Source organism: Puma concolor, chromosome F2 (assembly GCF_028749965.1).
Source record: "Puma concolor isolate L17-30 chromosome F2, mPumCon1.1.hap2, whole genome shotgun sequence".
Classification (NCBI taxonomy): domain Eukaryota; kingdom Metazoa; phylum Chordata; class Mammalia; order Carnivora; family Felidae; genus Puma; species Puma concolor.
In genome coordinates this window covers 21,177,076-21,189,910 of record NC_141684.1, presented here as the reverse complement: position 1 = coordinate 21,189,910, position 12,835 = coordinate 21,177,076, and the positions used below count along the sequence as shown (strand labels likewise).

Below are 12,835 nucleotides of genomic sequence, written 5' to 3'. Positions count from 1 at the left end.
AGGAGGAGTAAAAAAGGCTTTCTGTAGGAGATGGTGTCTGAACTAAAGCCTGAACGGAAGTTGGGATTATCCAGGTATATGAGTGGCTTTGAGAATGGTAGAAAAGAACATAGCATTTGATGCCTGCAAAGCAGTTTGGCAGGCCTGCAGCTTAGAAGGAAAGAAGAATAAGAAAAACCAAACACTGTAACCACCACCACTCCAACTCTTAGATAAAAGGTTGCTTTTAAAAGTTATGAAATGCGCACTCCTGGAGATGTTTGAGCAAAGGCTGGCTGCCCGGCTATCTAGGTACACAGGGAGGCATTGCGTTGATTCGGTAAGGGGACCCACTTCCCCACTCTTCCTAGTCCCTTGTGGAAGGACTTCCTGGACTAATGCTCCTGGATCCTCTCCTGCCTTCTGTTTGGTGCCTTTGGAAGCAGGAATTGGGCTTGCTCAGCTAGTGCAATGTTCTTTCCTCTCTTGTGACCTGCGTGCCTCATGTAATCTGCTTTCTGTTATGTGGCAAAAGGGACATGGCCAGTCATGCCTGGAAGGGAAAGTCCTATTTTTATTTATTTACTATTTTAGAGAGAGAGTGTGCACATGTGAGTGGAGGAGACAGGCAGAGAGAGAGAGAGGGAAGGAGGAGGGAGAGAGGGAGGGAGGGAGAGGGAGATCTTAAGCAGGCACCACGTTCAGTGCAGAGCCTGACACAGGGCTCAATCCCACAATCCCGGGATCATGACCTGAGCCGAAATGAAGAGTTGAATGCTCAACTGAGGCACCCAGCCCCACCTCCCTCCACCCCCTGGAATGCCTAATTTAGAGGGCAAATAGTCTGAGCAAACCAATTTGTCTGAAGACCTAAACGACATTCTCCAAAAAGCTTTATCACGAATGAAGCTGATATTCTGATCTCCACGTACACATTACATTTAAAGGAATATTTTTTTTTTATCGACCTCATAAAACCTGGGATGACATCTAACCCCCTTCCCAACATTTAGAAGTCTATTATCCTGGATCATTAAGACAACCAGATTCAGTACCCTTGGTTTGGGAATTCTGAAGAGTGGAAAGGTGATATTAGTAAGCTTTCGCCACCAAAAGGGGTTAAAAGCAATATATGTTGTTATTGGAAAATTAACTTTTGGGAAACTTTGGCCTTGATGATGTCAGAAACTTTACTATGCAAATCTACGCTGCTTGAGATTCAATAAAAAATGTAGAGTAGTTCATACAAAAAGAGATAGGTAACAAAACACAAAGACATAGAAAAGTAAAACACAGTATCCAGAGGGAAAACAGCAACAAGAAAATGGACAGAGGAGGCACTGTCTGTAAATATGCCCAGACTTTATGTGGCTATATTGGATTCTATTAAGTAGTACACTCATACCTAGTCACATAAAGTAACCATTCCTCTTCTTTTGATACTTGTTAACTATATAGCCCATAGTCCCTGTGGGTAACTCCAACCATAGTAAAGAGGAGGGCAATAGCAGAAGGTGAAGGGGTGAAAAAGAGAAATCAGCACCGAAGGGAATAATGTTAGCAAACTCACAGAGCCACAAGCCAAAGGTCTGAAAGAGACAGAGGTTTCCCTTTTGTTCAATAACCTAGGCAGAAGTGCCACATTTCAGGGTGCTACATCTCAGCAGAACATTTTGAAGAGGGGAAAAGAAGAGGTACGGGGTGTGTTTGAAGGACAAAAAGAACAGAAATATTCATTTATGTCGCAGGAGACCACTGGGAAGTACTACAAATCAATACTGACCACTTGCAGGGGATATTCATATGATAAGTATTTATTCCTGCAGACATCTGGACATCTGAAGAATTCCCATTGCTGTGCCACAAAGCAGACTCCACGGAAACCTTTTACACATTCAAAATAGCTTTTAAAAATATTTTATATTCTAGGGAACTCTAAGTGCTTCACCCATAAAAAATAAGCCTTTCAAGTTGGCAGGGGAATGAACCCTTTCCAGATGGAGAACTTGATGCTGAAGGAGGTAAACTCACTTCAGCAGCCACGGGAACAACACAAGGCACAGCCAGGGGCTGAAATCGCCTCAAACCTGAAAATATTCTTAACTGTGCATAAAAGAGAATCTGAAAGTTGCCTGTGAGCTTACACCTGGCCCCAGTAGAGCTTCCTCATCAGCATTCCAAGCCAGCCTCAGAAAGCTGGAGAGAGAATCTTGCAAGCACAGGAAAATAGACAAATTTCTTTCCTTCAAGCCTAATCTGATGATTTAAATCTATCTATCCTAACGCCTCTCAGGTGTTCCAACCATTTTATGCCTTTTAAGAGCGCTTCTGCAGGGAGGTAACACTAGTAACTTCTCCTCTGATTAAACACATCTGCCACAAAATAGCAGGTGTCTTCTGGACACAATGAGATTCTCAGAAATTCTAGTAGGAAACTTGCAAAAGGTTTCGAATGCTCCTATACTGAAACACATTTTAACTTTTCTTAGATTTTGGAGATAAAGGGGGGAATGTTTGTGTACAATTCAATGTCTTTCAAACAAAGGCTTAAAAAATATTAATGGACTTGCTGCCTAAAACATAAAAAAGGAATTGAGCTTCTGAAGTTAAAACAGGGTAATTTTCAAAAAAGGTTAAAACCAGTATTCTCATAAAATACAAAATGAATACGTTTAAGGTTTGTTTTTAACTCATTGGTGAAGAAGCTAGTAAGATCTAATAAGCAGGAGAAAGATACTACAAAGGAGAATCCAAAGAGTAAACACACGTAGATCAGCGAGAGTAAATGAAGGTGTCAATGGCAGGCAGAAGTCAGATTTTCCACAGTGGCTAGGAAAGCCAGCTGAACCTCTGTGGGACAGAATTTACACATCCACAACAAGGATTATTCTGTATTGCTATCAGCTATCTACAATGTACGGAGTTGTAAAAACAGCTCCGTGGAATTAGATAGCCCCAAATGGTGTGCTATTGACGAGGCACAGTTTTTCACAGAAGCCCAATTTTTTCCCTGCACAGACCACTGACTGTCTTATTTATTTCTGTATTCCCCAAACCCGGTACAAGGTAGATGCTCCATAAATACCTGCAAATGGATAAATGTCTACTATGTATCAGGCGTTAAGCTAGGCCCTTCACGAGCATCATTCCATTTAATTCTCCCGACAACTCTTAAAATATTTATTCTCATTTCACTGATGAAAAACTAACTCGTGTAATATTGTATAGCTATTGCTTGTCAAAGGTTGGGGGTGGAGGACAAGCAGGGAGGATCACACTCAGGTCTGTGAAAGCCCTTTTTTCTTTTTTCCATTTAATATATGTCCTTTTTATTTGCTATCGCTGTACCATCTGCCTCTAAATTAAGGGACTGTTTATATGTTATACTGGTATAACACACTTGCTTGATAAGCATGATATTGGAGACCCACCCTTTAAGAAAAAGCAAAGGAACAGCAACACTCAAGAGGATCTAGGCATAAATAAGAGACAGGTGAGCATTTTTGTTGCAGCCTTGCAGATAAGCACAGGATATTTACCAGCCTAGACTACCCTCACCCTGCCACCCCCGGTTGCTCATTTCCCAGTTTTCAGGATAATAAAGACAGACGAATTCAACACTGTTTATGTGTGTTGTTTTCACCAAAATCAGAACAGCATTTAGGAGAACAGCAGCAGCTATTCAGAACAGAAGCAGCATTCAATGCATGCTTCCCAGGACCATGAACTCCTTCCACAGCAACACTATGAGGCAGGTACTGGTACCATCCTCTTTTTGCAGATAAAGAAAGCTGAAGGGCACCAGTGACCTTCACAAGATGACACAACACAGCTGCAGCTCTGGGCTTCTACCCGGCACCTGTCAGCACTGCCGGCCCTCACCCTCAGTAGTCCACTGTTTTTTGGGGGCTGGCGACATCTGCTCTGTTACCATAGGTCTTAATTTTTCACAGACCTCTCTGTCCTGCTTATCACAGCCTAGTCTCCAAGGGCACGGAGATCCCCACAGCCTCCAGCATCCTAGGGCTGGTCACCTCGGGCCAGCTGCAGTCCCGTCTATTATGACCACTTGGCGCTTGTGATCATTCAGGTATTTCACAGTCATATTTGGAGAGGCAAGGCCCAGAGAACAGGGGAAGAGAGTGGCTTTCTGACGCCTCATAGGTGAATGTCAAAAAGATGTGGGCCAATAGTTAATGTGAAATCATTCTCTCTGTTCCCTGAGTCCCCAATAATTTTCTGCTTTCCTTTCTGGCCTGAAAAAAGGCTGCCCTTAGAATGAAGAGTATGTTTTTAGACACATCCAGATGAGTCTTGACATGATAGCAAAATGCTGACATGTAGAAGGTGTCAAGAAATGGCCAACTTGGTAGTTTACTTAATATTATTTCATTTAGTCTTCATAACAACTCCTGCGGACAGGTAGTATTATCATCTTTATTTTGGAGATGAAGAGGGAGGTTAAATAACTCAACCAGCTAAAGCAGCTTGCCTGGGATTTCAAGAAGGTTGTGGTTTACCAGTATCAGTGGCATTTCGTGGAGACCAAATGTGCCACCAGAAGCAATGACAGGTGTATCTCATGTCCACACCCTCTTTCTTCAAGTCACTTAGCAGAAAGCCTTGGGAAGTGGTACCACTGACTTGGAGCACTGAAGCATGGGACCTTTACTTCTAAGGGATGTAATGCCCCTCCCTGACAAACCATTATAAATGCCTCCCTTCCCTCAAGGGTATCCCACAATGCCCGCCCATAAGAAAAGATAACACTACTTTCAAACAAGATCACGAATAAGGCTTTGCCTTTACTCTATCACACAGGCATTAAGAAACATTAAGCACACATTTTGGGATGAAGGCAACCATAATCAGCCAAATGGTTACTAACTGATTACTTAAGGGGTGGAAAAATGGACTCTGAGATGCTCTTGTATTGTTAAGGGAGGGCCAAAGAAAAAACAATTTGACACTTGGAATCTAAGCTAAGTTCTGACAGTGCCTTCAGAATTTCAGGAATTTCACCTAAAAAGCCATTTTATTCTACTTGGGGGTGGGGGGGAAGCAAAGTGAATTAATTAAGTACAATTTTAACACTTCACTCTCTGTTAACTACTCAGCCTGAGCTACACTTGGGTGTGCTCCTTAAATATTAAAACATTACCAATTTGGTCAGAAGGAATCTAGGAAAATCCAGCTCAGGATTTGAAAAATATTCTTTAGGGGCACCTAGGTGGCTCAATCAGTTAAGCGTCTGCCTTTGGCTCAGGTCATGATCTCACAGTTCATGAGATCGAGCCCCGCGTCAGGCTCTGTGCTGACATCTCAGAGCCTGGAGCCTGCTTAGGATTCTGTGTCTCCCTCTCTCTGCCCCTCCCTCGCTTGCGCTCTGTCTCTCAAAAATAAACATAAAAAAAAAAAGAAAAGAAAAATGTTCTTTAGTATTAGAAACCTTTTTTCCAAATGAAGTTTTTCGTATAATTCAAACATGTAAAACAGATATAAAGGGAGCTGGTTTAGTTGACACACTTATCTCTACCCAAAGCACACCCCATCCCGTTGGCAACCTTTAGCGCACCCAAGGGCTCCACGGAACACACTTTGAAAACCACCCGGTTTGGAAAGAGGCTTGGTATCCACAGTTCTGGGCTACTCAAGATCAAGTCACTTTCCCACTAGAGGATAGTCTTCTCTTGGAAAAGGGGAAGGATCTGGACTAGAATCAGGACTCCTCAACACGTTTTTCCTCTGAAGCGCAGTTTTAGTGCACAGAGCATGTTTTTCAGTCCTGTGTTTCATCACAGTGTTTGCAACGGGAGGGGGACAAGGGAAGGGACGAGGCCCATATTCATGCAGACCCTCAGGGTGGGAGGGGAACACAGGGGAAGTGTGAAGATGCCCTTGTTCGGATGGGCTCCCACAGCAGGCCCTATCGGCTTCTTCTCACCCAGGCTGTTCTCCAATCGAGAAACAGGATCCTAAGGGCTTTTACAGTTCATTATCCTGTCATGGTTTCTGCTTCCAAGTGTCTCTTGACCTTCAAATATAATACTCAGAGCCCCTTGATGTAAATGGAATCTTCATTTGTGCTTTGAAGGTATTCATCTCAGGGACTGTAAGTTAGTATTATCATATTCACCTCAGAATTTTCCTGTTTAGAAATCTTTCCTACTTAGAACATCAAATACTGATCCCACAAACCCAGATAATTTGGAAGACTTCCTTTCTTTTCTCTAGGATTGGTACACATTTTCTCTAGAGTCCCCACCCACCCCCTTAGCTTGACTCCCACATACTTGTACTGAACCTGCAGAATCCAAGCTTCTCTAGAACTTCTTATGCTTATTCAGTAGCATAGTTTGCATGGGTCTGGAATCCATTCTCCTTTTAAAGTAAGCAAACCCATGCCAGAAAATTTCAGCAGGGAGATGCAGTTCATTGTAAGGGTATGGGAAAGGCCACCGTGATGGGGAGAGAAAGAGGGAGTAAAATATTTTGGATGCCGCATACTTTACCAGTTATGTCATGCTGTTTGAATGACTCACTGTAGATCTGATACTGATTCGGACAATGTTTCTTCAACCACTTGCAGACATCCTGCTGAGTCCACAGAGCCACTGGTTTTGACAGCTTCACTGTAGCCGACTATAAATGAAGAAGGAAAAGGTTAATGTCAGCCCCATGTCCAGAAAGGCACTACTGTTAGAAGTCCTAGAGGGTGTGGTCAAGGCTACTGGCTGGAATCCCTGAAGGTAAGTATCTGGCTCTTTTCCTCCTAACCTCTATAGACCTTTTCCACACCCATGGAAACCAGAAGAAAAGGTCTAGGTGGAAAAGGCCATGAAAATTATACTTATTCTCAAGTTATCATCTCCACTGGAAAAAGTCCCCAGGAAGTAGTGTTTTCTGACAAACACTTCAACAGTAAGACAATGCTGTTGCTAAGCATTTAATTAAATTTTAGGGGTGAAATAGCTGCCCCCAAGTGGCCTTTCTTTGTATTCCACAAAAGTGTCCATTTTGAGATCTCTAGGGTCTAGTGCAACACTAGCCCTGGCAGGTGCTAATAATTATTTCAGGAACGAATGTTATTGGATTTAGATATCTACGTACTAAAGAGTGCACACTGGCCTGGGAGTGGTCCTGTAAAGTCTAGGAATTAGTTATGCCACAGTGGGGAAGCAAAAAGTCAATTCTGCCAGCATGTAGAGAATGGTAATAAGATAATGGGGTGGCTAAACCTGATGTAGAAGCCAACTAATTAAGGCCTTTTATTGCTCAACAGATCTTTCAGGAAGGGGTTTATGAAACAAAACAAAGGTGTGTTAGGACCTAACCTTTGACAGAATTAATTCATTCATCAATTAATGTGCATCAGCTCTGTGCCAGATGCCCATCTTCCTCATGGATCCTAACAACTTGGCTGGGACAAGATGAAAGCTTAGTTTTTAAAAAATTTTTATCAGTATTTGTCAAAAATCTAGGATTGTAATATAGAAAAATCTTTAAAGGATATTGGGTAGCACCCAGACCTGGTCAATGTCATTGACCTTCTCACTAGGGATCATTCACTTTTACTTCTCTTTCAATCTTTCAGATTAAGGCAAAAAGAGAGCCTCAATTTTGTAGGACTGTGATTTAATATCTTTGAATACCTGCTAACATTTCTGACAAAGAGGGCATGCTTTGCCATTACAACCTTCATCAGAAAGCAACACACCTAGCGACTGTTCAATTTTATTTTTATTATATTTAAGGTTACTTTTGTATTATGGCAAATAAAGGCAAAAAAATTTTTATTTTCAGTAGTAATATCTAGTTTGCTTTTATTTATTTTTAGTGTTTATTTTTGAGAGAGAGAGAGAGAGAGGAAATATAAATCTGAAGCAGGTTCCAGGCTCTGAGCTGTCAGCACAGAGCCCAACGTGGGACTCAAACCCACGATCTGAGAGATCATGACCTGAGTCAGACACTCAACTGACTGAGCCACCCAGGTGCCCCTAGTTTGCTTTTAAAACAAATTTGAGTTTAAAATTTTTTTTTTTTTTTAACATTTATTTATTTTTGGGACAGAGAGAGACAGAGCATGAACGGGGGAGGGGCAGAGAGAGAGAGGGAGACACAGAATCGGAAACAGGCTCCAGGCTCTGAGCCATCAGCCCAGAGCCTGACACGGGGCTCGAACCCACGGACCGCGAGATCGTGACCTGGCTGAAGTCGGACGCCCAACCGACTGCGCCACCCAGGCGCCCCAAAACAAATTTGAGTTTAAAAACCGTTGGTCAATTAAAAAAATGAAGGGAATGAACAGTGATATAGATGGTAACAAGATACTAACAGAAGTCACATGCACGTGATTCACATTTGTGAAACACAGTGCTCAGGTGTTTCTTTTTTCTGTTAGTATATTTCCAATAGGATTCTTTGGGCCATGACTTACAAAATCATCACAAGCAATAGTTTTTACTTTATGCTAATTTACTTTATAATTTTTTTTCACTCTTATTGTGGTAGATTATATTTCTCAAGGATGACTTTCTACATGTACATATATACACATCCGTACACATATATCTGTTCTTTATTCATTGTACTTGATATTCCTACACTGATATTTGGGGTTGATGTTCTTTTTCCTTGAATTTTGGCAAGGTCTGTAGTGGTTCTGGCCAGTGGAGCACAGTGGAATTGATTGACTTCTAAGGCAAGGTCACCAAAAAGATACAACTTCTGCCTGGCTCATCCTCTTTGGCATTCAGCTTTGGAACCCAGCGACATGCTGTGGGGAAGCTCAGACCACGTGAAGAGATGATGTGTAGAAATTTTGGCCAATCCCCAAACTGATGTTTCAGCTGATAGCCAGCACCAACCAACCATCAGACAAATGAGTCAACAAGTTGCAGATGATTCCAGCCATCAGTCTTTGAACCTTCCAGCTGAGGCTCCCAGACACCAGGATGCAGAGACAAGCCATCCCTGCTGTGCCCTGAGTGAATTCCTGACTCGCATAATCCATGAGCATCATAAACCATTGTCTTTCATCACGAAGTTAAGGTACCATGTTCTATAATGCTAGTAACAATTACAATACTAAGTTATATGCTGGTGAGGATAGATGTGTTACAACTGTGCTCTCAGAATGCCCTGCATTTAAGAGATGCTATGCAGCCATGATGAATAAGTGAATGGATTAATGAAATGAACCCAGCAGTGAATTTCAAGCATAGCGTTTTGCTGCTTTCCACCGACTGTGTCTTGCTCCCACGTGGCTCCTAGTCAAACGTGTCAGCCTCTTCCTTCCACACCCCATATCCCTGAGTCACAGGCTGCCCACCATGGTCCCTCTAAGCTCCGTATGCACCCGTATCAATTGTTCTAATTTTGATGAGCGAGGAGGGCCTCTGGGGGGGTTGGTGCAAATGAGTTAATGTTTTGTTGTTTGGTTTCTTATTTGCTCGTCATTCCCTCTTTTCCTTTCCATGATGAGGAAACTAGAATTTTGGCTCTTTTAGCTAGAAATGCACTACCATCATGTTTTACAAGTCTGAATCTGGCTCTTTCCTGCTCTAAAAATTTTTCTGCAGATTAACTGAATGAGTTCATAACTGACACATCATTACCCTGAAACCCTTTACAAGTTTACTGCAGGTAAAGCTAATCACATCTTTTGAAAACTCCTTTAAACCAATTATAAGACAGCTGTAAATTAGGAAGGGAAAGACAAGAGGGTGAAGTTGCTTATATATCAATATACTAAATTTCCTGGAAGAGCACCTTTAACTTGCTCATTTCTTAGGAAACAGAGGCCCCTTGGCACAAAGTAAAGCCCCCTCAACTGGGCTTCAGGTCGAGATTAACCCATACATGCCAAGTGAACTCAGGATGCATCCCCATCAGCCCCCAAGTATGCTTTTGTTACAAATTATCCCTTTGTCATAAATTTGGGTGTTCTGAGGCTAACATGCAAGGAGGTGCCTTGCTTTTCCTTCAGAATATACTCTTACTAAGCAGTAATTTGGTATCACTTGCTTGGACGACAATACACTCGATGCTTTAGGCACAGATTTTTAAGAGTGCAGGAACCTACATGGATCTGCCTCCATGTCAACTGGCATAAATAAAATGGGGAGGGATAAAGATTCCTATTGTTGGGCAATTGCTTGTCTCTTCTTAGATAGTGATAAAAGCACTGGCCCCATTTATTAGCCAATTCTTAGCCTTGGCTTTATTATGGAATTATTAATTTGCCACACATTAGTTGGTTAAGAGCTATAAAGACTCCACTTCCCTCAGTATCCAGCTGCTTATGGATTCTCAGAGCCGACTTCATTTTTTCTGCCTGAACTGCTCTTTGCACAGCACCCGGGTGAACTTCAGTCACTTCTCCCATCACGATTACCCCATCCCCAGTAGCAACCACATTTTGGAAGTGAATGCCATAACCTAACTCTTTTAAAGAGCTTACACTTCCATGTGTCATTTGGAACAACAATGAGCATATGTCAGACCCATGTCAGTCTACTTACCGCATCGTCCCACTGGGAGGTACAGAGTTGTCAAACCTAATAGCTCCATGGTGATGTTTCAACCGCCCTCCTTTGCTCTGCTATACTCACAGCTTACATGCAACTCCAGCCCCAAATTTTCTGATATGTTGTTTCCCTCTCCCCACCCCTGGTGGGAGCCAAATCCAAAACAGTTCACAAAACAAATCAATAGTATTTCATATTTATTAGAAATAGTAATTAAAAAAAAAAAACCCGAAACACCTATCCTGCCGAAAGGCAAGCATTAAAAAAAACATTTGCCCCAGTTCCCTTTCTCTGGGCTCAGGTCTGCCATACCATTCTCCAGGATTTACAGCCCCGGTGATGATTTTAGTTTGTTTTGTTGCCCTGAAAGGAGCCGGAGGCAGTTTGTTATCTTAACTGCAAGCTTTGTGATACCAAACAGAATTCCAGGCATTTCCTCTCCGAATTGGTCCTGACCTTGCTGTAGAGATGCTGAAAGTGCACTTCAGACGCTTTTAGGGTCTATTTTACAAGGAGGCCTCACTTGATGCGAAAGACACACCCTTGAGGGAAAATCTGTTTGCAAATTACTTTTGGCAAATGATTCCTCACCTTTATTCAACAATTTCAGTCTATAGTTCTGGTTTGCGCTAAAATGGAGAAAACTCTTCAGTTTTAAGTTCTTTAAGGTAAACTGGAAGCTTTTCTAAGTTACAAAATAATTAAATGCTTTAAAGAAGCAGCTTGATAGTGAAAGAACATATTACAAAATGCTTTTCAAGTTAAATTTTGTCATTTGATTATCCCTCAACTTACTTGTTTTGTAATGGAAAATCTCTTTAATTTACTAGGTTTTGATTTATAAGAGAACACTACAACCTAAAGCTCCCAATGGTTGTATACACTCAACTAGGAAAGCTTACACAAGGCCGAGCGGGCCGACAGGGGAAAAAGTAGGCACCACGTAGATTGCTGATATGTACTGGCAGGTCGGAGTGACTGTTGTGCCCAAATATCAGCAAGGGGCAAACACATCTGCAGCATCTCATTATAAACAGGTGTTTGCAAGCTCTCAACATTGCCTCTTCTCTTAACCAGCCTGCAGTGATTTTCCTTTAGATGCTGGTCTCCTCTTTCGTTGGTTTAACCACTGTGTAATCTTACTCAAGACTGGAAAAAGGAATGACAAGGTGGAGGAGGGGAAGGACAAACATATACAACAAGCCATTTGCGTCTCCTTTAACAGCTTCTGAAGCTCATTACCCCCAAAATGGATCCATGCGCTAGTTCACAGAATTCTTGGCTCTGAATGAATTGATTTTCAAGTACTAATAATGCCCTCTTCCGTCGCCTTAACTCTTTCATGCAAGGAGCTGGTTAGAAAGTCGTAACGGTTATCTCTTCTATCCTATCCTGTTCACAGTGTAGCTTCTGAACTCCACTTGGTCACTTTCTTAGGTTTAAACGAAAATGTGATGAATGAGCCTCTTAAATTTCATGCTTCTCAATGAGAAGGCATCTCACTGCTGGAAAGTTTACAGTAAAATCTCTTAGATAAATGCAAGATAAATATATGTCGTGTTATTTCACATTTTTCTGTCTTTAACCATTGCTTTAACATCACCTCAACCATTCTGTGCTTCCTCGTTTCCGGTGTTTGTCTCTTCTAACCAGTGTAGCATCCCTCAGTAGCAGTAATGGGTGAGCAACTTTAGGAATTTTTCCAAGTAAACAGAGTGGCATTATTAGTTTCTCCATCTGTTCTTCACATGGTATCTGCTTTAGACCTTTCGATTTCCAGTCTCCTCCACAGGGCATGGTAGCTTGTTAATATTTCCTTCAAAAGGCAGTATCTCAAAAGCACTGACTACAAAAAGAAACACAGTATTGAAACCCAAACTTACCTACCTTCCGTCCTTTCTTTTGCAAAGTCAGATCATTGGCTTACACTGAACTTAGCGGAAATCTACAGTTTTGGGTCTTCTTCAAATTAACTTCTGTCAAAGTAGGGGTTCTCCTTTCCTGAAAGTAGATTCTTAAGAACTTCAACTTTATTTTGCAGGTTTCAGTGCATCATCGGGAATCCTTATTAACCAGTGTATTGGTTGTTCTCCCATATTTGCACCATCCCTGTAGACACAAGCCCTTTGAGGTGCTCAAAAACTTTTAAGATTCTAATAGGATCCTACGATTAAAAGTTTGAGAACCATTGTTCTAAGACATCATTATAGTAGTGTCATTAAAAAAAAAAAAAATTGACCTGATATAATTTTCCCCTTAATTTGCCCATATTGAATTTTAGTGATGGCTTTTTTTCATTCCTAAATCCTCAGAACTACAGCCTCACA

At 41.7% G+C, this 12,835-nt stretch overlaps 1 protein-coding gene across 5 annotated transcripts in view; it reads right to left on the bottom strand.

Annotated features, from left to right (window-relative positions):
* Nucleotides 1–12,835, bottom strand: part of SAMD12 (sterile alpha motif domain containing 12) — a 389,558-nt gene that overhangs the window by 213,077 nt on the left and 163,646 nt on the right. For 4 of the 5 annotated variants that reach the window (XM_086695947.1, XM_086695946.1, XM_086695944.1 and 1 more), the window contains exon 3: nucleotides 6,492–6,621. In XM_086695947.1, the coding sequence (XP_086552073.1) occupies nucleotides 6,492–6,621 (130 nt within the window). Of the gene's footprint in view, nucleotides 1–6,486; nucleotides 6,622–12,835 lie in introns of all 5 variants that reach the window. The other variant, XM_086695948.1, reaches the window with a different exon arrangement.